Consider the following 27,733-nt stretch of genomic DNA (forward strand, 5'->3'; position numbering starts at 1 on the left):
TGTGGTAATTAGTGTGGGACAACACTTTAATATCACTTGCTAATCACAATAACTTTATTCAAAAACTATATAGGCGTAAATCCAAATCAACACAAGCAAAAAGTGAACAACACAAGTGCATGAAGTATATAAAGAAGTGTTAAATTTAAGTGTGATAAAGCATCCAAAGTAAAAACATTGTACATATATTAGAAAACATTAACGCAAACTTCCTTAGCAGTAACGCTAAAGGAACACGTTGCCTTGGATCAGTTGAGTTGGTCTATAAAAAGCGTTTGAAAACCGTTTGTTATGAAATGCATATGGTTGGAAAGATGTTTCAAAAGAAAAATACAATGATCCACATATATTTGCCACGAAATTGCATGGTTTTCCTTTTACTTTGCGAACTAACCCGGTCGGCCATTTATGGGAGTCAAAAATTTGACTCCCATAAATGGCTGACCGTGTTAGTCGACAAGGTTTAACGAAAAACGTGCAGTTTTGAGGCAAATTTGTGTGGATTATTGTATTCTACTTTTAAAACAACTTTCCGACCATATGCATTTTATAACAAACGGTTTCAAACGCTTTTTATATACCAACTCGTCCGATCCAAGGCAACATGTTCCTTTAACGCAAACTTGCTTAGCAGTAATGTTAACAACATTTATTTTACTTCTACATTATCTCTGCTGTATACATTGCCCCTTGCAAACTATGTATTTGACATCACTTTAAAAAAAACCATGTATACTGTTTGATTAATTTTTGAAGTGAACTTGACACTATATATACACAAGAAAAATGGATTCTTCACAAAATGAAATTCTGTTGCATCACCAGGGCAGAAATTACATGGTTTATCAGCTTTTTTTGTGATGGCAAACAACAATACGGAATTTACATACTTTATCAATGATTCTGACTACACCTGTACATTCCAAAATTCTTATAGAAAGAGGCTGCTCTCTAGAAGTGCCTTGATGAGAGTTTGATATGTCATCTGCCTCTCTTAATATTTATGCACGAGTACGTCACAATTCTAACCCAAAACAAGGCCATAGGCGCAGCCACTGCAAGTGGTGACGAACGTGCGCCTAAAGCCTCATTTTTGGGTAAGGATTATAACGTCATGCATGAATATTCAGAGAGGCGTATTAACTTTAAACTCGCTCATAACATAGTTTCATAATTCGAAATGAAATTGGGACATGATTTCCCATTTGGAAGACAACGGGAGACTTTCTGGGACGATAGAGAGCAGCAGACTTACCGGGTTAATCCAATGTTCTTAGAATTATGCGTATGTTCAGAACTACGTAAACAATGGAAATTTACCCGGTATGTCTGCTGCCACCTAGCGTTGGAAAGTCTCCTATTCTTCTGTATTCTGTTATCTTGGACGAGTCCACTTTAAAGGGAAAGGTGCACTATTGGTAATTGTCAAAGACCAGTGTTCTCACTTGGTGTATCTCAACATATGCATAAAATAACAAACCTGTGAAAATTTGAGCTCAATTGGTCATCTGAGTTTGGAGAAAATGTTGAAGCAAAAACCACCCTTGTTGGACGAATCTGTGTGCTTTCAGATAGGAATAAAAGACTTTTAGCTAGACTGCTTTTGTTATTTTAGTGAGAAATTACCTCTTTCTCAAAAACTACGTTACTTCAGAGGGAATCGTTTCCCACAATGTTTTATACTATCAACAGCTCTCCAATGCTAGTTACCAAGTCAGCTTTTAAGTTAATATTTGTTTTGAGTAATTACCAAACGTGTTCCTTCCCTTTTAAACTATTGATTACTGGTTTCTCATGAAATTAACAATGTGTTTTAAAAGTAAATAGTGTTGTTCCATCCAAATACAAACATAGAATACAATCTGAAATTTTAAATGTGGTTTTATTTTGGGGAACTCTTTTTCTATTTGAATGCATCAATCATTGCTTGAACTACTTGGTTTCTAAAGAACAACATTAATTTACAACGTAGCCTACGGTTTAGTGCCATTTGTTGTTGAGAAAATTAAGTTGGGACTGTACATCGCTTCTTTAGATAATTGCTATGAATGTCTTAAATTTAAAACAAGGACTGTAAATAGTACAGAATTAGTTACAAAAGACAACTATTTTAACTTTATGTAGTAGGGCCAAGGTCATGTGAGCCCGAACTCTTTCTGCTGCAGCTGATTTCACGAAGCGCTAGGATTAATCCTATCTCGAGTTAGGACGAGTAACCTGTCCTAACTTGGGATGGGTTCAATGCGTACTAATGTCTTTTGATACGGAATTTAACTCGTCCTAAATCCTAAGATTAGTCCTAAGTTAGGAAGAGTTTGGTGAAATCGACGGCTGGACACTTAACATATTATGGATAACAATAAATTTATACAATTACATGTAGTTCAGATTTAAAGTCTCCTTCAAACCTAATTTGGGCTGCATATTTATCAACTAGCCGGGTAGAAATAGCCCGTGAACTTTAGTTAGCCATTACAAGTGAAGCTACTCTACCTACAACTGTATTGTCACAAGTTTAATCCAATATTCTGACAAAGTTTACAAAGCTCTAGTGTCGACCAATATCTAATAATTACTATACTGTTTCCTACTCATTTTGCAGTGAGATAGAAAAGCAAAATTACCCGACATTTAACACAAAACCACACACGGGTAGCACCAAAGCTCCCTATTACTTATGTCATGTCTAAAATTTGAACCACAGACAAGCTAAATTATTCACATTTATAGTTTAATACAAGATACATCAGTAGTTCATTATGCATGTGATTTAATAACCGTTGTAGTAATACAAGATAACCAACGGGTTAAAGGGACACGTTGCCATGGAATGGTCTACAACATTTGAAACCATTTGTTATAAAATGCAGATGGTTAGAAAGTTGTTTTAAAAGTAAAACATAATGATCCACACAAACATGCCTCGCATTGGCACGGTTTTCCGTGAACTAACACGGCACGCCATTTAGTGGAGTCAAATTTTTGACTCCGTAAAATGGCCGACCGTGTTAGTTTGCAAAGTAAAAGGAAAACCGTGCCATTTCAAGGCATGTTTGTGTGGATCATTGTATGCTACTTTTAAAACATCTTTCCGACCATACGCATTTTATAACAATTGGTTTCAAATGCTTTTCATGGACCCACTCGCCCGATCCAAGGCAACGGGTCCCTTTAAAAACCAGGGTTGCAGTACGTTTCATGTCATCATCAATGGGGGGTAACCAAGGCGTGGTCTAGCTCTTCAAGGCTCACAGACTTTAGGAACACGCTAAAATGTTTGGATTCAAACAAAATAAAGAAAAAATAAGGTTAGAAATTATGAAAATCACCAAGTTAATATTCATAATACTAGACGTTAAACCACTGATGCTTGTATGGGAGATATTGGGTGTTGCAATCTTGGTGTTTAGAATTAGAATTAGAATGTTTTATTGTCCGAATTATAAATACACAGAATTTTAGCTGCCATTTGCATTTATATACAAGAATAAAACGATTATTAGTCAAAAACAATTACAATACTAAACAGATTAAAAAGGACAGAAATATACATGTACACCCTCAAAATAAGTAAAAACACCCACCTAATAAATTTGAGTAAATATTTACAAAGAAATCCAGTGAATGAGAAAACTGATTGTGAATAAAACCTGCAAGTAGTTTACATCCCCTTGTGGGAGTTTTGCAGATTATCTGTATAAATTTTGTTTATTTCCTCACAACCTCAGAAAATGGAGAAGATAAAAAGATTTTAAAAAATTACATCAAATATACAGTATAAGGGACATAAACCGTAATATAAAGAAACAGGATAACCCCGACACTCTCAAACGACCCCCAATCTTGACCATCTTGAAACGGGAACAAAACAAACAAACAAACAAACAAACAAAACAAACAACCAAACAAACAAACAAACAAACCTGTGATTGCTTCCTGTGCAAAGAACTTGACATCCACATCGCTATCTCCGTACAGTTTGTCCAGGACAGGTTTTACTTGGCTCTGTAGACAACTAAAATAACAAAGAATTTCAAACAAAACTGTTACATTAGGGTTGACGTAAAAGAGCTGTTAGAATGTTAAAGGCAGTGGACACTATTGGTAATTTCTCAAAATAATTATTAGCATAAAACCTTACTTGGTAACGAGTAATGGGGAGAGGTTGATAGTATAAAACATTGTGAGAAACGGCTCCCTCTGAAGTAATGTAGTTTTCGAGAAAGAAGTAATTTTCATCGAATTTGATTTTGAGACCTGAGAATTAGAATTTGAGGTCTCGAAATCAAGCATCCATAAGCGCACAACTTCGTGTGACAAGGGTGTTTTTTCTTTCATTATTATCTCGCAACTTGACTGATTGAGCTCAAATTTTCACAGGTTTGTTATTTGATGCATATGTTGAGATACACCAAGTGAGAAGACTGGTCTTTGACAATTACCAATAGTGCCCAGTGCCTTTAAGCGAGAACCAAACAAGGTCTTGCTTGTGCACCAGTCAATGTTGTTGTCTGAGGGTATGTTCAGACAGCGTACTAAGTTAGACCCGAACCGGTTTAACTTTACGTGTTTGTCGTAAATTGTTCCCCTTGCGTGCAGACAGCACTGAGTTAAACCCGATTAACTTCGGTTTTGAGGGGTCAAGGCAGACGCGACCCAATTACTCTCACATCTGGTTTACCGTCGTGTTCAATGGTCACTTTGTGTTTATGTAACGATCACGGAGGTCAATGGGTCATCTGTTGTGAGTTACACCAGATGTGAACTTCCATGTATTTATTCTGTCCACACAAAGTGTTAAAAGATAAACCTTTATTTTGCATACTGTGATAGACTAAAAAGTAATAACAATAATTGTTGGTAATGAAGAAAATAAATAAAAAGGTACTTACCCTGCTTCTAGATTTGGTGCTAGCTTCTGTAATGTCTTGGCAACATTGAACCTGACGTTGGCCACAGCGTCCGCAGCCAAGCTGACCACTACGGGCATCAGGAGTTTATTGGTTACCTCAGCACCAACCACCTCAGCCATCACATTGATGCAAAACAAGCAAGTCATTCGGTGGAGGTAGTTCTGATCTCTGGACATGGCCAAGACTTTGGGGAGAACGGTACTCTGAAATACCAGTTTAAGGAAAAAACAACATTTAAAGGCAGTGTACACTATTGGTAATTACTCAAAATAATTATTAGCATAAAACCTTACTAAGTAACAAGTAATGGGGAGCTGTTGATAGTATAAAACATTGTGAGAAACGGCTCCCTCTGAAGTAATATAGTTTTCATGAAACACGCAATTTTCCACGAATTTGATTTTGAGACCTCAGAATTACATTTTGAGGTTTCGAAATCAAGCATCTGAAAGCACACAACTTCGTGTGACAAGGTTGGTTTTTTCTTTCATTATTATCTCAAAACTTCAACGACCAACTGAGCTCAAATTTTCACAGGTTTGTTATTTTATGCATATGTTGAGATACACCAAGTGAGAAGACTGGTCTTTGACAATTACCAATAGTGTCCAGTGTCTTTAAAGGGTCTGGGTATTTTTTACATAATGTCCACAGGTTTACATTAAACTTGCACAGTTTGAAGATAATGATAATAGAAAGCTTCTCCTAAAATATTACTTGCTGAGGTGCTGTACTTTTTGAGAAACGAGTAAAACAATGTCACAAAAAATATGTTAGTCTCAGTTTTACATAGCATGTTAGAACGCTCTAACCAGTTTTGGTATTTTACCATAACATGTGTTTTTATATGCAAAATAATTTTCGTCTCACTGACAGATTGAGACGAAAATTATTTTGGTGACATTGTTTTACTCAAATCTCAAGAACTACAGCACCTCTGAACTGTTGCTAGCAAGTCCACAATCCAACAGTGCAAGCCTAAGACTCTATAAGTACCAAAAACATTGGACTCATTTACGAGTCAACAGACAGTCAACAGCTCTGCAGTTATGCAAGATAAACACACAATGCACCAAAAGGCAAAATGTGCGAGTATCAGTACTATACACATTCAAACCGAGGACCTATAACAAAACAGGACAATAGAGTCTACAGTTCGGGAAAGGTCCGCAGTTGGAAAATGTGTACAATGGGAGCTGTTGCAAAAAAGTTTGTGTATAAATAGAAGAGGGACAATCAGATCTTTATCACGGTGCAGCCTACTTGAACTTCTCCAATTGATATCAATGTAACCAAGCCAAGGCTGGAAGAACAAAATAGTCTGGTTCCTATTTGCAAAATGATTATTAGCATACAGTATTGTTATTTGATATGAGGAACATGACCAAGATGGAGGCATCATATCAAAGGTCTATAGGAGGTCCACGGTTGCAGAAGACACAAGCTTGTGTGAGTCACCAGGAGCCGGTTTTACAAAACGCTTGGATAAATCTTATCTCCAGTTAAAGCCATTGGACCCTTTCGGTAAACATTGTTGTCCAAGGCCCACACTTTGTGTACCACAACTTCTATATCAAATAACAAACCTGTGAAAATTTAGGCTCAATCGGTCATCGGAGTCAGGAAAAACAGAAAAACCCACCCTCGTTTCCGCGCGTTTCGCTGTGTCATGACATGTGTTTAACATAAATCCGTAATTCTCGCTAATGAGAATTTATATTGTTTTACCGTTTTCTCAAAATGTAAAGCATTTCATGGACTAATATTTCAAGAGAAGTCTTTCACCATTACCTTCTGTAAACCCTGTAAATTATGTGAACTTTTATGTTTTTTTCTGAACCGAAAGGGTCCAATGGCTTTAAGACGAGTAATTCATCCCAACTTAGGATGGGTTTGCTGCGTCCTAAAAGAGGTTCACAGCGCAGGCGTTTACAAGCTAGTGTAAGCAAGACTTAAGCAAGACACTTCACCATTGCTTTGTCCTTGGGATGGGACGTAAAGCCGTTGGTCCCATGTGTTGTGTAACGCATGTAAAAGAACCCAGTGCACTTTTCAAAAAGAGAAGGGGTTCGCCCCGGTGTTCCTGGCTGTGGCTGCTGTATGCGCCGTAGCACCTTGTAAACCCTTATAAGGTGCTAAATAATTGGGTCTCAAAATTCATCACTGCAATTACCTATCTTTCTGAAAGTTTGTATATATACTCAGCGCCTTGAGTACCTTGTTTGGTAGATACGTGCGCTATATAAGACTTTGATATTATTATTATTATTATTATTATTATTATTATTATTATTAACTCATCCCAACTTAGAATGGGTTCAATGCATCCAAACGTCTATGGATACGGAACCAAACTCGTCCTACGATTAATCATAAGTTAGGAAGGATTTGGTGTAATTCACGGTAGGAAAAGACCCATTCTTTTCCATAACTGGGGTGTCATGGCCGAGCGGATAAGAGCACCAAAACTCAAGCTCTGGCGTTTCTGTTCAGCAGAGTGTGGACTTCGAATCCCAATCGTGACACTTGTGTCCCTGAACAAGACACTTTACTATAATTGCCTAGGGGTAAATGGGTACCTGTGAGGGCAGAGATGGTTCCTGTGGATGGTTTAGCTATAGTGCGCTACATATTTGGCGGCACAGGCTGTATACTCCCCAGGGAGCTGAGATGGTTTAAGGAATGAAATGGCCCACTGATCAGGGCAATAATGCTGGAAACGCTTTGAGACATGATGTATAATGCGCTATATAAAAACCAAATGTTATTATTATTAACTAACAAAAGAATCCTTACCTGAGCCCACTCAATTCCAAACTTCTCAACGAGTTTCTTCAGATTGTTGGTAGCTGCTTCCCTTATAGCAAAAACTAAAGCAAATAAATAAATATAGAATGTCGATTACTTCATTTGTGTGAGGTGAGTTTAAAAATTATAAAATAAAAAACTTACAAGTTTTACTATTACACCAGCAGAAGCAAATACAAAAGGTATGGCCCCAATTTCATACAGCTGCTTAAGCAGACAATATTGCTTAACAATTTTCTGCTAAACAGAAATGAGCAGGACACCAGTCATAAACTATACACATGACATGGTAGTTTGGCCGGTAACCCTATTCTGCTAAGCAAAGTTTTGTTGCGCTTAGCTACTTTTAATGCTTAAGCAGCTCTATGAAATTAGGCCATGGCCAAGCTATGGCAGTTAAAACAATGTCCTATAGACAGTGTAGCATTCAATATACAATGATAAGCTAAGAAAACATTAAGAAAATCTCCTTAAAGACACTGGACACCTTTGGTAATTGTCAAATTCTATGGCAGACATGATAGGAGTGTACTGTTTGTTTTGGGCATCTGTAGAAAGCTCATTTCACTGTGCACGTCTATCCAATGATATCATTGTATCCAATGGAATCACTGGATCCGAGTAGCAGGTACCTGTCTTTATCCTTGCAGATAAAGACAGGGGCCCAGTCTGGACTGGTCCAAGATCCCATCATACCATGGCAGAATATCGGCTGCAGCTGATGGCCAAAGTTTTGTGATTTACAGTGAAAGGTTGCCTGTCAAATCTCAAAACAAAGCCTGGAATTTTTTTGTCACTTCAACTTTCAGTTTGGCCCTTAAGACTAGGTCAAATTGGGTCAAACTTTAAAAACTAAAACATTATTTCCTAAACTAATACCTGGATTTATTGTGCAGACAATTGCTGTAAACACAATGTTTCACCTAGTAGCACAAACTCAAAGAACAGACAGTAACTTTAAAGACACTGGACACCTTTGGTAATTGTCAAAGACCAGTCTTCTCAGTTGGTGTATCTCAACATATGCACAAAGTAACAAACCTGTGAAAACTTTAACTCAATTGGTGTTGCGAGATAATAATGGAAGAAAAAACACCCTTGTCACACAAAGTTATGTGCTCTCAGATGCTTGATTTCGTGACCTCACATGTGAGGTCTCGAAATCAATTCATACAATTTACAGAGAAATTACTTCTTTCTCAAAAACTACGTTACTTGAGAGGGATCTGATTCTCACAAAGTTTTATACTATCGACAGCTCACCATTGCTTATTACCAAGTAAGTTTTTATGCCAAGAAATATTTGAGTAATAGATCTTATGCATTGACGTCATCTAGCCGCCATCTGAAGAGGTAAAACGGTGATGAAACAATCGAAACACACAGATTTGTACGCGCGGCACACAGGATTGGCCAAAGAACAAACTCCTTACTCGACCTCTAGGTGAGGGCGCCCTACTGAAATGACGTCAGCTACGGGGACAGGGTTTTTTTCCATTCTGGAATTCACTCCCTGAAATACATAACATCTCCATATTTCAGCAGCAACTTAAGACACACCTGTTCACACTTGCTTTCCCCAATACTTGAGAATTTCCTCTTTTCCATCTTTTTCAGATTTAGTGCGCCTTTACAAATGCTGTGTAATTATTATTATTTTTATGTGCATGAAGTCTTTTACCAAAAGTGTTCAGTGCCTTTATAATTGAGGCTTACAAAACTACAAGTATTTGCGGTTGCATCACTCAGTGTGTACAGTGCAGACAAGCCTGGCTCGATGTGGCCTTCTGGCTCCAACCAACTCTTTACGTATAATACTCACCATGATCTACAAGCCAAGTCATACAAAGACTGTTGAGTTTCTCGTCAAAGAATTCCACCCCCTGTAGTGGCATTAGGATGTTTAGAAATTGTACAAATAAGAAAATTGTTCATATTGGTTAGAAAAGGCAATCTCCCTACTTGCCTGAGGTCATTAGACATTTTCAGAACCTATATGAGGATCCAGACAACACACATGTGTATTATGACCGATGTTAATCTCTGACTTGCACTCTGTAATCACCGGCAGAGAATAAGCCATTTGCGAGTTAGATTTGAATGTAGTCTGGTACAATGGCGTGCTTGATCACAAGTCACCACTTAAGTTTGAATTCAACAGACTATAGAGACAGTTGCTATGTCAGATGATTCGGGGCAAGCTTTTGCGTAGTTACGCAAGAGATGGTGGACACCCATACACAATTCTGAATGGACATGTATGGCACAATGGTACAAGGGTCTGCTCATCTAAAGGTTGCTCCATGTTCACAAAAGCTCGCCCTGAATTATGTGACATAGCAACTGTCTCTATAGTCTGAGGAATTCAACTGTATAAGCGGTAACTTGTGACTAAGCAAGTCATTGTACCAGACATTAGGGAGGTTTCGCACGCGAACGGATACGCATACGCATACATTTAGCTATCCGTAACCTACTTACGTGTATCAAGCAGGATATCAGTGTCGTCTGCACGTATAGCGAGTAGAGTATGACATCATAATGATGACGTGTCCGTCGCACTTACCGTATCCGTTCGCATGCGAAACCTCTCTAATACTCAAAACTAACACGCAAATGGCCTGTGCTTGCACTATGTTACAGGACTAGAGATTAATCAGTTATAATATACAGCGTGTCGTATGAACATTAGCACACAGAGCTGCCAACACTGAGGATCTCAGCAAAGGATACAAGCCCTTGTTACTTCTACCAGTTTCCATGCTTGTTGGATAACTTTATCGACGATGTGACCTATGTTTACATTCAAACTGCCCTCTGTTGACACAATACTGTACACGTCATGTTTCGCTGAGCAAAAAGGCGTGTAGTCATGGTAAGATTGCGTGTACTTTCTAGCTGGCTGCCAAAACACAGGTTTTGATCGGTGGTATGCGACGTCAGAAGTCACATCGTCTATAGTCAGACATTGTTTTTCAAAGAAAAAATGTGGTTGGTTTGAAGTGTTTGAAATAGGCCCCCTATCTATTTGTCTTTTGAAATATAAAAACTTCTTTCCTTTTTACTCGCAAGTGTTGTTGGTTTTTTGGTTTCAATTTAACAATGAGTGATTAAAAAATCAATTTTCTTTTAAAATATAAAAACTTGTTTCCTTTTTACTTGCAGATTGTTAGAAATTGTGTCTGTGTTTGTCTTCTCCAAAAGGTTTAAATTTCAATGAGCGATTGAAATATCCATTTTACTTTCAAATAAACTGGTTTCCCATTTTTTTTTTGCAGATTGTAAACAAAAATGTGTCTGTTTTTTCTTCTCCAAAAGTTAACTAGTACGTGGTATCAACAATCAAACAAACATGAACAACTGGTCAAAATTAATTTTTGAAAGCATAAATGAGCAAAGTATGATGCCAATGCAAGTTATGTTTGCAATAGGAAGATCAATGCACCAACTGGCCAGACAATGACATGAGGGGGGAAAAGCAATAAAAATACCAAAAATCAGTAAGAATGCTGCTAAGAACAAAAGCTTCACATAATAAAATGACAGATCATGTTAAAGATGCTATGTCAGATTTTTGGCCGATGAACCACAAATTTTTATTTAAAATTCAATAGGTATTTCGATGGGGGGGGGGTCGAGAAAGTTACAAGCTTTCATTTGTGCCGTTCCTCGAAAAAGCCCGCCAATTATTAGTAGCAGTGAAATAAAGTGCTTAAAATGAGTTTTTGTAGGGATCCCGACACTATATCACGCGACCAATTCTTGTGTGTTTTAAAGGAAACGTTTTAAATTGCTGTCATGATTCATGACCATTAAAAGTAAAAGTTAAACTTTTTTTTCGTTAGAGCGGCTGATACTCTTTGAATTACCATTCACTCAAAAACAAAAACAACTTTTTAATCTTTGGGGCCAAAAATCTGACATAGCATCTTTAAGAAGCTATCAAGTAATTAAAAACCAGGAGTGATTAGTAGTCAATCATTGGACAACTAAAATAACAACATAGGAGTACTGTGTCAAATAGTGCCTTGGTGAAGAGTCAGACATTCAAGGCAGTGGACACCATTGGTAATTACTCAAAATAATTATTAGCATGAAACCTTAGGCCAAGAGGGGCCGGGGTGGCGGTAAAAAGAGCCACGAACTCAAGCTCTGGTGTTTCTGTTCAGCAGAGTGTGGGTTCAAATCCCGGTCGTGACACTTGTGGCCCTGAGCAAGACACTTAACTATAATTGCTTCTCTCCACCCAGGGGTAAATGGGCACCTGTGAAGGCAGAGATGGTTCTTGTGATTGATTATCCTTGATTGCGCTACATATTTGCCAGCACCAGCTGTATACTCCCAAGGGAGCTGAGATGGTTTAAGGAATGATTTAAGGCCCAGCGATCAGTGCTAATAATGTTAGAGGCACTTTGAGACATGATGTATAAAGTGCTATATAAAAACCATTATTATTATTATGATTATTATTATTACATACAGGTATGTCAAACGGTTCCAGAAGAACATGACAAAGTGTTCTGGACAGGTATGACAAACCGGATGGTCTGGGAAAACCCTCGTGGCACAGCAAAGAACCAACGCACAACTCAACTCACATAATGGCCCTGGCCGGGTATCGAGCCAGGGTCACCTCGGTGAGAGGCGAGCGCTCTACGCACAAGCCAGCCATGCCACCCAAGGAAAACAACTCAAATTAAGGAAAATGATTGGAAACGTTTGCAAGGCAAGTTTACTCCATGACACAAGGAGCCAGTAAGGCAAAGAAGCTAATGATCGACCTTTATCATGGTGCGTGCAGCCATCTTGAATTTCTCCCATTGAAATCAATGTTTCCAAACGGAGGCTGGAAGAACAAAATAGTCTGGTTCCTATTTGCAAAATGAGTATTAGCATTCACTCCACTACACTGGACTGATTTAAAACCGCTCTCAAACCCCACTTATTTAAATCCATCTATAAAGCCAGTTCAGTTTCAGCTATTTGCCCCGCATCGCGCTCGCCCTCAATGGGTGAAAGTCGACATGTTTGAATATGCTTCGAGGCTGTACATTGTACCATTCTGTACATGGGTGTGGAACACTGTTGGGTAATTCTTTCTCAGTTTGTGAAAGTGCGTATTGTGTTGGAGTCTATCAACGGCCAATAACAGCGTGCGGACTGTTTATGCACTATGTATGCAGTGGTATTTCCATGGTCTGGGCGACGTGGACGGTGCGCATGGTTGGTTGATGCACTCGGTACACGAACCAAGTGGCCATCCGCGTGTACATCAAGTTTTGTTTACGATCGCATTTCTGATGCGGTAGTTTTGAAGTCGGTTTTGGCTTGTCAGGTACTCGTTTGATCTTATTAAATGCAGTCTAAAAATAATCTGTTTGTCCTTTTTTGGGCAGGGCGGCCAATAATTTTAGCAGGGCGGCCAATTCTTTGGCAGGGCGGCCTAAATTTTAGGAGGGCGCCCCGCCCTCCCAATTTACGTGTGTGGAGAACACTGAATGTTATTATTATTTACTATTAGTATTACTGTTATTAGATACAAGGAACATGACCCAATCTGGAGGCAGCATGGTAAAGGTCTTATAGCAACAGAATGATAGCAAGGAATGAAACCACTCATTGAGCTTAGAGATGTGCATGATCATCGAAGCAGTAAACATGCATGAAAGCATGAGAAGCTGGCAACTCCATGTGGCCTCATGACATGCACAACTCAGCACAATTGAGTCATGGCTACTACTAACCAGTTGGCCGGCCAGTAGCGGCATGTACTCAATAATGGCCAGTCGTACACGCCATTTAGTATCCTCAGCAAGTTCCACAATGGCGGGTAGTAATGACTGGGATAGCTGTTTGATACCAATCACGTTGTTCACGCAGTCCAGGTTGCTGATGATGTTGAGGCGTACTTCTGGGCACTCGTCCTTCAACTGGGCCAAGAACAGAGGCAACAGGTGCTCGATGGTTCTACAATAACAAAACAACAAAACATTAGGGGTTACCGTGGTTAGACTGCAGGACTTACAGGGTGCATTCGATTAGCTTCCCCGGGTCAACCCCGATCTGCCCCCAGTACGTCATTCCAGGGGCTCACCCGGGTCTTGTGGAACAGGTCACTTGGGGCTGGCCTGAGGTGCATTATGTCACCACAAGAGGGTGAGTGATCGTTCGATTAACTCTTGTCAGGGGCTCAACTGAACGAGCACCTCGGGGTTGACACAGGGAAGCTAATCAAACGCACCCAATATCACAAGGTTTTGGGTTCCAATCCCCAGCTCCCAACGGCCAATTTTACAAAAGCTAGAATAAATATTGTTGTCCAGGTACCGAATCACAGTTTCTTAATTTGTGCAATTCATAATCATAGACGTTAAACCAATGTTTGTATGAGAGAGACTGGCTGTTGCCAGCTTGGTGTTTATAATCCCCTTATGGGTAGTTTGCAAAGTTCCCTTGACGGGAAGATCATTAAAAAAATATAAAAAAATTCTTTCAATTCATCACATGCTTATCAGATCAATGTCTTGAGGTTAAAGTTATGTTTTAGGAATCTGAGTAAAAAAATAAAAAAATAATAATTGTTATACAGTTTTGCTTTTGTGTGTTATAATGTTTTCCTTGTACCGCTTTATCATAAACTGTAGCAACGTTTTCCCATTCTTCAAATCAATCTTATTTGTAAATACAAACTACACAATTGTACCTAAGATGTATTATAACAGGGACATTTTTGGGGGGTAAATATCGTTTGCTCAAAAAGTTTGGAAGATATGATATCTAAAGGGCGGAAAAATTGGTGATGCAAGAAACACACACAGTTAAAGACAGTGGACACTATTGGTAATTGTCAAAGACTAGTCTTCACAGTTGGTGTATTTTAACAATATGCACAAAATAACAAACCGGTGAAAATTTGAGCTCAATCGATCGTCTAAGTTGCAAAATAATAATGTGAACAAAAAAAACCTTGTCACACGAATTTGTGTGCTTTCAGATTTCGAGGCCTGAACTTCTAAATCTGAGGGCTCGAAGTCAAATTCGTGGAAAAATACTTCTTTCTCGAAAACTTTATTACTTCAGAGGGAGCCGTTTCTCACAGTGTTTTATACTATCAACCTCTCCCCATTACTCGTTACCAAGTAAGGTTTTATGCTGCTCATTATTTTGAGTAATTACCAATAGTGTCCACTGCCTTTAATTCAATCGGGGGAAAAACAACAAATAATTTTGCTGACAAATTGTTGGCTATGTAGCGCCCCCCTTTACTAACCCCTTGCGCGTACGTCACATGCGGTGACTGTGCCACGCTCACCATTTTGGTGGGCAATAGGTTTACGTGTAATAACACAGTGATATTGCCCACCAAAGTAGCGCATCCAAGATATTTCTAATGATGACGTCAGGTGAATTGGGTCAATACACAGGACGTTGTAGATAGTGAATCGGAGACTGGACGTCCAATCATGGCCAATACACAGGCATGCAACTGCCCGTTAAAAAAAAAAAAAGGAACATTTTCAAAGGCACAACGCAAGTGCGGAGCGAGGCAGCCGAAACGCCACGGGACATGATACCCACAATGGTACCCTAGAAAATGTTGAGGTTTATTATGCTCTTCGGTGCTTTTTTAGCATGTACTAGGCTTATTTTACATGATTGTAGTTGTACACTGTTAATGCCAGGCATATATTAGGCTAAAAAAAATTTTTTTTAAATGCGGAATTCCGCGGAAACGCGGAAGAGTTGCATGCCTGAATACAAGTACATGTTGTATTTAATTGACTGGGAATGGGCCATGGGTTTGTACTAAGAGTCAATGCTATGGCCAATCAATGTAAACATGAAAACCCAAGTATTGAATGACAGTACGTACCTTGATACTTTTTTAACATAATTTTTTTAAATTATCGTTGGCTTCTATTTTATTGTCCTCTCTCAATTATAATTTTGATTTGCTTAAGACCTCTTTGCTTTCTCTGTTTAATTCCAATCTTGTATTTGAAGTTTTTAAATATGTGCATGTACAAATGTTGTAATTCTGCCTCTGGCTGCAAATACATTTGTTATTGTGAACAAACCATGTCAAATCAAATCAAATCCAAAAATAACCATAAAAGGAAGTTTCTCATATCTGTGTTTTTAATACTCAATGTTTTGTTTGGTTTTTTTATTCATCAAAGCAGTGACAAATTTCATAAAAATTGCTTTAACACTTAACAAAATAAACAGTCATAAAAAAAAAGAGAAGAAATGTAACAAACCCAGGAAAAGGAAAACAAAAAAGTTGTTACTCAATCTTGACACTGACTGTTGACTACATGCCTTTCATAAATACCCCAGGCAGTTTCGCTATTCATATTGGTGGAGAGCACGTCACGTGGGGGTGTTTAAACGGTTGATAATGACCAGCTGGAGGGGGCAAGCTCATGTCTGCCAATTTTTTATACGCGGAACGCAATTCATAGCTATTAGTAACAGCGCGTAATCTATTTCTAAACGAGAGTACACACAACCCACGCGCACCAAACAGATTGTTCACAAAGTTTTTGTGAAAATATGTTCAATCCTTGAATGTCGATTATCCAAGTGTCTATAATTTTATTTTTTTACGTTTTTAACAGAAGGGCATTTATTAATGGGAATAAAAGAGTGTTGACTTGTTCTTAAATGTCCGTTTAAAACTTGCAGGGTTGTGGTCGTGCGCTAAAGGCCCTCGCCCCGTTTAAGAACTCGTCGCTACCCTTTTATTCCCTATTTAAAATCCCTTGGAACAAAATTTGCAACAACCTTGTTCAGTGTAAAGTGTTATTTAGGTAAAAGCTAACTTACTTGTCTTTCCCCAAGATTGGCGATAATCCCATGATGACAGAAGCCAATGCGCTCTTTACGTGCTGGTTAGCATCAGACACCAACTCCTGAAATGTATCATAAACAGTTGGGGTGAACACATGAATACGTAACTACGTAACGCTTGTTTTGTTATACCTCGGTAACATTGTAACCCTCTTCTCGAAGTTCTGTTGTCATATCTTCAAACATTATTACACGGAGTATTCATTGTTTAATAAGCAGACGAACAGTTCAAATAAGAAAAAATTCTTCACCGTTCCCTCGAACCCGCGGGTGTTTCGTACACAGCGCTAGAAATCGTCCAACGGTGGGAACGATCAAGGTGATGTACAACAGTGTACATCACTTTTCACTTTACCCCGCCCAAGAGCCATGTAACATGCATCTTTGTGTTGTATCACGTGATTGGTTTTCAACCAGTAAAAGTTTACAATTTGTTACTGAAGTATAACAAAACATCCTGGACCACACTTACTATCATTGTAGCAAACAAGGTCCATTATGGACCGTTCCGGCTTTCCACTAAGCTCCACCCATCGTGCACATGAGCAAGACACGTGTACGAGCACTCCCAATGACATTCTGCACGATTCTGCCGCGCGTGCCAAATATACACGCACGCATGACCAAGTTTGTCCGACCACAATCATTGCTGTGATTGGTCAAATGGGTGAACGCGTACAGTTTGATTGACAGGCCAGATCGGTTCATTGGTGGGCAGCATAGTGCATTTCTTGACTTTGCATAATACATAAGAAACTTTACAAATCTCCAAAAAGAAGAAATCTTACTGCTCACATAAGTTTAAAGTATTTGGGTACTTTTTGTAACACATGACACAGTGTCCACAGATTTACATTCAACTTAAACAGTTTGAAGATAATGATGGTAGAAAACATTTGATTGCAGTGTATAAACCACTTTATGTAATCCACTATATACATAAACTGACTAATATTTTAAAAGTAGAATATAATGATCCACACAAGTGGTTTTCCTTTTACCTCGTCGACTAACACGGTCGGCCATTTATGGGAGTAACAGGGTCGGCCATTTATGGGAGTTGACTCCCATAAATGGCCGACCGTGTTAGTCGACGAGGTAAAAGGTAAACCACGCAATTTCGAGGCATGTTTGTGTTGAGCATTGTATTCTACTTTTAAATCATCTTTCTAACCATATGCATTTTACAACAAACGGTTACAAACGCTTTTCAAAGACCAACTCGACCGATCCAAGGCAACGTGTTCCTGTAAGTCATTGATGTAATCAGGAAATGAACCATACCTTCACACACGGAAGAATATTAGTCATGATGATCTGTTCCCTGGCGTCTGGGGCCAGGTTCTCACAGAACGACTTGACTTTGTGTGCACTAGCTGCACGCACCTCCGCCTCACAGTCCTTCAACAAGCTCTGAAAAGCTCCCACTAAATCTTGCTTTGTGATCTCAGGTCCAACAGCTTGCTGCAACTATAGGTTACACAAAGGCAAAACAATTTCAAATTATGTGTTAATAACCACACCAGGGCCCGATTTCATAGAGCTGCTAAGCACAAAAATTTGCTTAGCATAAACAATTTATTGAAGAATGGTAAATCGTTGCTATAGTCAATGAAAAAGCAGTACAGATGAAAACCTTGTAACACAAAAAAGCAAAAGATTTTTACCCAGTTTTACCTGAAGACAGAGCATACTGATCGAAACGTTGAGTTGTTAACCACTGGTTCTTTTCAAAACCACCACTACCATAGAGCTATTGACTAGAGCGCTAACTTGCTCTGCGTTTTGAAGCCACCCTGGGCGCAGACATGTTTGATGTGGTGCGTGTTTATGGAACGATTTTTATTTTAAAAGAACACACATTGCCGCGATTTTTTTTACATTTGGCGTGTGCGCTTTACACACGTACGCGACTGCCCATTCACGCACGTCCCCGCGCTGCCTTATTATTGTTTGTGCTAAATGACATACTAAAAAAAGTATACGTGCCTCATGATGCTCGCAGTTTGTACGCTTATCAGCAGATTATGCGTTCACATTTGCTGCATTTTTTGGTTCAATGACACACAGAAAAGAACAAACGCACTACCATGCAAATAGCCGTACAATTGCCATACAGTAAGTATTTCAAGTTTTTGTATTGGTTTGTACATAAACATGGATGCGCCCATACGGCTTCAAACCTTAGTGCGCGTATAATGGGGTGTAAGCACTTTAGTCAATATATATACCTATATTAAGCTTGGGCGATATCACGATATTATCGAATATTGCGATATTACTTGGAAACGATTTCGATATCGGATGGATTTGGTTTTAATTGAAATATCGATTTGTATTTGCTAGCTGAGACATCTCGCACCCCATAGGTTTGGAGTAAATCCAGAAGAATAGGTCATTAGAACACCTCTCTTATGCTATGACTGTCTCTTCTACAACTTTCACTTGGAGTTTGAAGACTGATGATGTCAAATTTAATTAATCGCGATTATATTGAATATCGCGATATATTGTCGGCGATATATCGTGAATAAAATAAATCGATATCGCCCAAGCTTAACCTCTATGACCACTACTCAAGAGAGATATTCGTAAGGTGTAACCACAAACCTCTGTTCAGGCCTGGAACTTGATCTTTGAAAGGGCAAGGCCATTTTCATTTTGCAAAGGGGGCACTTCCACTGGAAAATCTTTTGAGTCAATTAGAAAAGATTTGAAGGGGCACCAAGGTCTAGACATTGGGCGCAATGAAGGCCAGGCCTGCGTGTAACTCTAGGCCTGTCTTGTGGCATTTGTCTTATTCTACTGAGACTGCAATTTAGGTGAAGGGTTATGCAAAAAAAGAGGATGGCAACCCCGGTGTCTTGTGTTTTCTTTTTCCAGGACGAACGTGTGCAGATAATTACCCACGTTTGTCCTGGGGAAAAAAATCCGCCACACACCGGGGTCGACCCAGGGAAGCTAAACGAACGCACCCATACTAGGCCTGGGCAAATAATTCAAATATCCGGTTAATGGCGAATAAGTTTTTCTATCCGTAACTGCGAATGTCTTTTTTCTTCTTAACCGGATATCTTAACCGATCGTCGGGGCGACAACTGATAGAAATGTTTTGTCTGAATCCTTATGAAACTTCTACTAAGACAGCATAAACAGCATAAATTAGGCATTTAACTATGCTCACCTCCGTGAAGAGTTAAAACAATGACATTTCTGATTCAATTTGTTCAAAGATTATGAAAGTTTTCCTTCACGTAGAGTCAATCACGATCAAAAGTAAAGGCAAATCGGCATCTTTAAATTAGATCCGGTTATTTTTAGGAATGAACTGAGTGACACAGAAAGATCTCATTCACAAATGAATAGCGCCCTATAGCAGCCCCCAAAATGTGTATTTTTTTGTTTTTTAAAGTTTTTTTAATAGCGCCCTCTAGCAACAAGAACAAATATTTGAATATACGGTTAATTTCAGATAGTTGGCCAGCGGTTAACCAAAAACCAAATTTCACTATTTGCCCAGCACAATTAAATACGCAAATTTCTATATTTTAAGAATCTAGGCCCAGTTTCATGGCACTGATAACCACTGAATTCTGCGCTTACTATCACCATTCTCCACTTCTGTGCAAGCGCCGAATTACGTATTCAAGCAAAAATTCCGTGCATACCCATGAAATATGCTTGATGTCAGCACAGAGTTCCCTGCTTCCGTAAACGCCGATTCTTTGGTTACGGTAAGCAGAGACATGAAACTGGGTCCTAGTTGCGTCTGAAAAGTTTGGGGTTATTTGTTTTGTAATGACATGGAAAACGCTTTAAGTTACTTACATCAGTAAACTTGTCAGCTACCATATAGCGAACCCTCCATGACTTGTCTTCTGCGCACTGTCTCAGCGTCACCATGATTAGCGATTCTGTGTCCTCGTGTGATAGAGATGTTGCAATGCTGACGCAGGCTTCCACTGCCAACAGGCGCACAGAGTCCTAACATTCATTCAAAACATAAGTAACATTACATAATAATAATAATAATAATAATAGTATAAAGTTTTTATAGAGTGATTTTCACACCTAATCAATCACAAGAACATTCTCTGCCCTCAAAGGTGCCCCTGGGTGGAGAGAAGCATAAAGTTAAATGTCTTGCTCAGGGACACAAGTGTCACGACTCCCGAACCCACACTCTGCTAAACAGAATCACAAGAGCTTCGGTTCAGTGCTCTTATCCGCTCGGCTACGACACCATACCATTACTTTTTAGATCAAACGACAACAAATAATCTTTCTACATATATGTGTTAGTATCTTAAAGACACTGGACACCTTTGAAAAAATGAACAGTGTTCTCACTTGGTGTATCTCAACATATATGCATAAAATAACAAACCTGTGAAAATTTGGACTCAATTGGTCGACAAAGTTGCGAGAGAATAATGGAAGAAAAAACATCCTGTCGCACAAGTTGTGTGCTTTCAGATGCTTTAGTTAGAGATCTCAGCTGAGGTCTCGAACCAATTTAAATATTTTAGTGAGAAATTACTTGGGGTACTTGGGGCTGACCCAGGTGAGCCCCTGGAATGACGTCAAAGCTTAAACCAAAGGTTTCCACTCATTGCTCTATTATCAAATTTAATCATTATTGAAATACTTTGGGTGCATTCGATTAGCTTCCCCCCGTGTCGGCCCCGCGGAGCTCATTCTGGTGAGCCCCCTGACAAGAGCTCATAGAGCAATCACTCACCCTCTTGTGGTGACGTCATGCACATCGGGGCAGCCCCAAGTGACGGTTCCCGAAGCAGGGCACTTGGGGCTGACCCTGGTAAGCCCCTGGAATGACGTCAAAGCTTAAACCAAAGGTTTCCATTCATCGCTCTATTGTCAAATTTAATCATTATCGGAATACTTTGGGTGCCTGGGTTAGCTTCCCCCTGTGTCGACCCCGCGGTGCTCATTCAGATGAGCCCCTGACAAGAGCTCAACGAACAATCACTCACCCTCTCGTGGTGACGTCATGCAAATCGGGCCAGCCCCAAGTGACGGTTCCCGAAGCAGGGCACTTGGGGCTGACCCTGGTAAGCCCCTGGAATGACCTCAAAGCTATTCGAACGTACAGGGGGCAGATCGAGGTCGACGCAGGGAAGCTAATCGAATGCATCCTTTGAGTTCGATTCATTTATTACCTGTTCATCAGCAGCAAGGTTGACAAACATAGGGATGACATCAGACTTGAGATATTCCAATTCTACTGCCTTGGCGAATTCTCCCAGTTTACTGGCAGCAGCGCGTCTTACCATCGGTGTTTCATCTGTGCACAAGTTTCTGAAATGGCTGCAGTTAACAAATAATACAGATTCTTTTAAAAAGCAGTTCAATGCAACAGTGTACTTATTGTAATTTTATCACTCTATATTTTTGTATATGGACCTTAAAGACACTGGACACTATTGGTAGTTGTCAAAGACCAGTCTTCTCACTTGGTCTATCTCAACAAAATTTGAGCTCAATTGGTCGTCGAAGAAAAAACACCCTTGTCAAACGAAGTTGTGTGCTTTCAGATGCTTAATTTCGAGACTTCAAAGTCTATGTCTGAGGTCTCAAAACGCATTGAAACTCACAATACGCAGAGTGCAGTATAAAAACTGGGAGTAGGTTATGGCCTATTATCACACTCCAGTTTGAGCATCTGATTGGAGGATTAGCGCACACTGGAAGATGTCAAATTGACTTACGTGCGTAACTCTGCCTTGATGTTGTTTGGACACTTAGTGTAACAAACACTAAACAATCCACAGGCCGACGTGCGAGACGTGAACCAATCACCAGACGAGAGCCGTTTGACTAATGGGTAGAAGTGAGCCTCCATATCAGCCGCTGAGTGTTCTTCAGAAAGCTTACGTAATGAGTCAACAGCTTTGTCACGGACAACCGTCTCCTCTACAGTCGCTAGACTCTCCAATGGAGGCTACAACAAGGAAACAAAGACAAGATGAATATAATAATATAAGTTAGCCTCCATATCAGCCACTAAGTGTTCTTCAGAAAGCTTACGTAATGAGTCAACAGCTTTGTCACGGACAACCGTCTCCTCTACAGTCGCTAGACTCTCAAATGGAGGCTACAACAAGGAAACAAAGACAAGATGAATATAATAATATAAGTTAGCCTCCATATCAGCCGCTGAGTGTTCTTCAGAAAGCTTACGTAATGAGTCAACAGCTTTGTCAAGGACAACCGTCTCCTCTACAGTCGCTAGACTTTCCAATGGAGGCTACAAGGAAACAAACACAAGATAAATATAATAATAATAATTATTCACTCCATGCATTCCTACTAGAAACCTCCGCTCTGCTAACAAAGACACCCTCGTTAGTCCTTATCCCTCGATTTACAAGGTGATGTGGGGCAATATGCTGCCAACCAGCCAAGAACAACGGCGCAAACCCCTTCTCTTTTTGATAGGTGCACTGAGTTCGTTTACATACGCTGCGCAACACATGGGCCCAACGGCTTTACGTCCTATCCGAAAGACGAAGCAAGGAACACAAGTGTCACGACTGGTGAATTAGCTTACTTCAAAGCCAGACAAGCTAACTTCAAAAAGGGAGTTCTTCCAAAATTTTAAGTTATTGTCACCTTACCAGTAGAAAATGAAAGAACTCTGACCCTCCTACCAATGCAGTGAAGCCACCAAGAAACACCAGAGTTTGTATTTGGTGCTCTTAACCGCTCGGCCACGACACTTCCCAAATGTAGGACCCAAATATAGGACATGCAGGGATTTGTGAACTTACCAGCAGTGAGTGAACGAACTCTGACCCTCCTACCAATGCAGTGAAGCTACCAAGCTGCTCAGCCAATGCCAGTAACACTTCATCCTCATCATATATAGTGTCTAGAAAATCAAATAAGTCAAATCATCTATTACTAACAGTTCCCGATAAGGTCTTGGCTAATTAAAAAATATCAACAGAGGGCGCTGTTGAACCCACACAAAGATATAGGCAATGCGTGCGCAAGTCGTGCTTGACATAATACACCTCATAGCAAACTGCCCCATCTGCCTTCCAACAACGCATTGCGGTTCTGAATCGCTATAACCTTATGCAAATTTAACATCTTTAAATCGTTTTCAGTACCCGCTGCTAAAACATAGGATTCAGATGAAAATTATGTCAGCATGTAAAAACGTACACGTTTAATGTAAATCTATAGACATTGTGTTTTGTGAAATTACAAAAAGTACCCAAATCCTTTAAATCAATGGCCCTACTGTTTGCAAATACCTGTAAGAAAAGGAATAAGTTCACTGCGGGTTCTCTCTACACCAAGAGCCAAAGCAATGGTGGATAACTTCTTGATACTATTGAGCCGCAACTGCAAGTTTGAAACACAAAAGAAAAAAATTGCTAGTTAATGCATGGAAATTATGTGTTGTTATCTTGCTCATAAATACCTAAGACAGTTTATCCATTCTGATTTGTCGAGAGGGCATCACGAGGGGTTGTTTGAACGGATGATATAACACACTAGTAAAAAGTGTTATAACGTGGGCGTGACACGCACGCTTGAACCTGTCCTTATAAGACAGTTTCTTCATTCCTATTGATCGACAGCAACTGCTGAAACAGTGCAACATCACGCGATACGCGCGACACACATAGCATCTCCTTATAAGGAGATGTTTACCCGAGGGCCTTACCATTTCCTAGCTGGAGGGGTGTTGTGTTGAAAGAAATCATAATTTTTGCATTTATTTTACCTTTTGACCAAAAAGTGTTGATGTTTTTTGACCGAAAAGGTATTTATGAATGGGAATCAAAGTGTGTTGAATCGGTTTTCAACTAGTGGTTTAAACCTGCCGAGGCCTGGTTCTTGATAATTTTCCTCGACCTCATCTCGGTAAAATTATCAAGTCCAGGCCTCGGCGCGGGTTTAAACCACTAGTTGAAAACCTCTAGTTGAAAACCTCTTCACCACACATTGATTCCCTTATTAATAAATCCCTTGAACAGTTTCCAGACTCTAGCAAGAAAGGAGAGGGCACATTTGCGTAACATTGCGCATTGTAGTTATTTACCGAGGTAAGTGACAACTGAGGAAAAAATCTAGGCATAAATCTGTTGGTTTCTATTCAAATAATTTGTTAACACCCTGAAGCTACATGGGCGTAGGGCCATGAAGCGGAGGGAGTCCAGCGTATTGTCACTATTGATGGGGCCAGGCTGGGGCTATGCAAATAAATTGAATGATTGAATGAAGAGGGCCAATCAATCCGGTCGCACTAAATAACGACAACTCACGACCCCTCATGACAACTCACGACAACAATTTTTAAATGCACTTTAACAGAACATTTGAACATAAGTCAACCGTTAATCATATGCTCAAGAGTCATATGCACCTAAATCACTTTTAAACTGTTGAAAAAATTGTATTTTTATTTGTGAAAAAGGTTTTTTTACCCTGAATTTAGTAATGAACGGAAATATTCCCCGTGTTGTCTTTCGGCATACTTGGACGATTCTATTAAACCCAAGGGTAATTTCTGAGGGCTGAGTTGTTTTTTGTTATTTTTTATCATTTTTTGTTATTTTTTTCAGCTGCTGTATTTTTTCTTCCTTGGAAGTAACTAAGCCGCCACTCTGGAATTTGAAATTACAAGGGGAGATTTAAATATAATATTTTGTTCAACTCCATGAAAGAGGCACATCAAATGGTAAATAATCATCTTGCATATTGTATCACCCCTGCGGTGAAATGGAATCGTCCACGTACGTCGAAAGCAACATGGCGAATATATCCGTTCATTACTAAATTCAGGGTAAAAAACACTTTTTTTACAATTAAAAATATTATTTTTTCAACAGTTTGAAATTGCATAATTTTAATGGTTGACTTATATGTTCAAATGTTCTGTTAAAGTGCATTTAAAAATTGTTGTCGTGAGTTGAAATGAGGGGTTGTGAGTTGTCGGTATTTAGTGCGACCCAATCAATCTGAGACTGAGCGTTTTCGATGTTTCTACTAAAAATTAACTAAATGAAAAGCAATTGACTTTCTGAATCAGATAAAAAGTGTTGTTGAAATTGTCAAAAGGTCACAGGAGATAAACAAATTGCGTTGTCAGCAGTAACAGACATGCGCGTGCAGCTGCAATTAGGGGAATGCGAATAGGCCTAAGTATTTTACATGTTGTCTTCAACTGTCATGGAGTTATTTTTAAATGTATAGTCGTGACTCAAGTTGATGCTTAAGTTTGTGAGAGCGTGAGAGACACAACATCTTCATTAATTAATTCTCGTTTAAAAAATTAAATGTTTTAAAACTAAATTGAATGAATTGTTGATTGTAAATTGAAGTCTCGTATATTTCAGACAGCTCCGTTCACTTTAAAAGTTTAACTTACATTTTATGCCACAAATAATATTGTACTTCTCTTCTCTTTAGTTTCAACAGTTAAGTGTTCACTCTGACGGGCCCACCATTAATTGACAACATTTTTTACTGACCCAAGTTTGGTTTTCTAAACAAGTTATGGTTTTCTAAATTCTAGCATTAGCAACGCAGCTCGCAAAACGACGTAACGTTTTACAATACAATCAAAAATTAAAACGAATCTTTTGTCTGTCATCAATCCCATAAAAGCGTCTAAATTTTTGGATCGGCCTACCATTAGCCACAACAATTAAACATCATCATACCTGGACATCTTCATTTCTTAACTCGTCGATTAAAACTGCGATTGGATACAGAGAATCATCTCCTGACTCACTTGACGCCATCTTGTCTTTCCGTGCACTCTTTTTATACTCCTCGTTTTCGGAAGCACTCGGGCTGTGTGTCGTCAGCCGCCGAAGGACGGATTGCCAAACAGTTGTGGTGTAGTCTTGTTTCAAAGACGCTCCAGTCGTGTAAGTCACGAACACCCACATGTATTCGAAACAACCAATAGAGGGCGCTATAATTCATGTAACGGCGGTGCACACCGCAGTAAATACAAAAACACAAGCATGCAGTGACCTCTGAACTTCAGTTTTCTTTTCTATTTTATGGGTGTAGTCCGGCCGGGGTCCCCCGCACAACAAAAAACGATTTTATTGGTAATCCTACTCCAACAGTGCTCTACAAAGGCCTGTGATAATCAAGATGACAACCTGCAACTAGGCCTGCGCCTATACCTACACTGAACTGATTTTGATTATTAAAGGAACACGTGGCCTTGAATCGGTCGAGTTGGTCTTTGAAAAGCGTTTGTAACCGTTTGTTATAAAATGCATATGGTTAGAAAGATGTTGTCAAAGTAGAATACAATGATCCACACAAACATGCCTCGAAATTGCATGGTTTTCCTTTTACCTCGTCGCCTAACACGGTCGGCCATTATATATGGGAGTCAAATTTTTGACTCCCATAAATGTTTGACTCTCAATGGCCGACCGTGTTAGTTCGCACAGTAAAAGGAAAACCACGCAATTTCAAGGCAAATTTGTGTGGATCATTGTATTCTACTTTTAAAACATCTTTCCAACCATATGCATTTTATAACAAACGGTTACAAACGCTTTTTACAGACCAACTCGTCCGATCCAAGGCAACGTGTTCCTTTAAAGGCAGTGCAAAATAATTATCATCATAAAACCTTTGTGGTACTGGGGAGAGGTTGATGGTATAAAACATTGTGAAAAACAGCTCCGCCCTCTGAAGTGACGTCATTCATTCATTCATTCATTCATTCATTCAGTCGAGTTTTCGAGAAAGAAGTAATTTTCCACGAATATGATTTCGAGACCTCAAGTTTTGAATTTGAGGTCTCGAAATCGAGCATCAGAACACACTTTCGTGTGACAAGGGTGTTTTTTCTTCCATTATTATCTCGCAACTGCGACGACCAATGAGCTCAAATTTTCACAGGTTTGTTATTTTATATGCATAATCTTGAGATACACCAACTGTGAAGACTAGTCTTTGACAATATTACCAATAGTGTCCACTGTCTTTAAGTGACGTTGTAGAAATGACAAACAAATTGAAGTATGGCGAAGAATAAATGCACTCGCTCCGATCCAAGAGGAACATTAGGCTTATTGAGTGGAGTTATTTAATATTCATCAGCTTGTCAACTAGTAACACAGTTGCCTTTAGCGGTTTTTTTAATCATC

At 39.3% G+C, this 27,733-nt stretch overlaps 1 protein-coding gene across 1 annotated transcript; it reads right to left on the reverse strand.

Annotated features, from left to right (window-relative positions):
- Positions 1-26,407, reverse strand: LOC139951629 (uncharacterized). The gene is made up of 14 exons (XM_071950599.1): positions 26,276-26,407; positions 23,858-23,948; positions 23,366-23,466; positions 22,304-22,536; positions 21,755-21,902; positions 20,403-20,558; positions 17,859-18,044; positions 16,551-16,636; positions 13,466-13,688; positions 9,544-9,604; positions 7,710-7,783; positions 4,893-5,116; positions 3,924-4,015; positions 1-3,268 (listed from the first exon to the last, which is right to left on the reverse strand). The coding sequence occupies exons 1-14, from the start codon at positions 26,354-26,356 to the stop codon at positions 3,258-3,260; spliced, it is 1,767 nt and encodes a 588-aa protein (XP_071806700.1). The 5' UTR covers positions 26,357-26,407; the 3' UTR covers positions 1-3,257.
- Positions 26,408-27,733: the final 1,326 nt, after the last annotated feature.

This window comes from Asterias amurensis, chromosome 19, assembly GCF_032118995.1.
Source record: "Asterias amurensis chromosome 19, ASM3211899v1".
Classification (NCBI taxonomy): domain Eukaryota; kingdom Metazoa; phylum Echinodermata; class Asteroidea; order Forcipulatida; family Asteriidae; genus Asterias; species Asterias amurensis.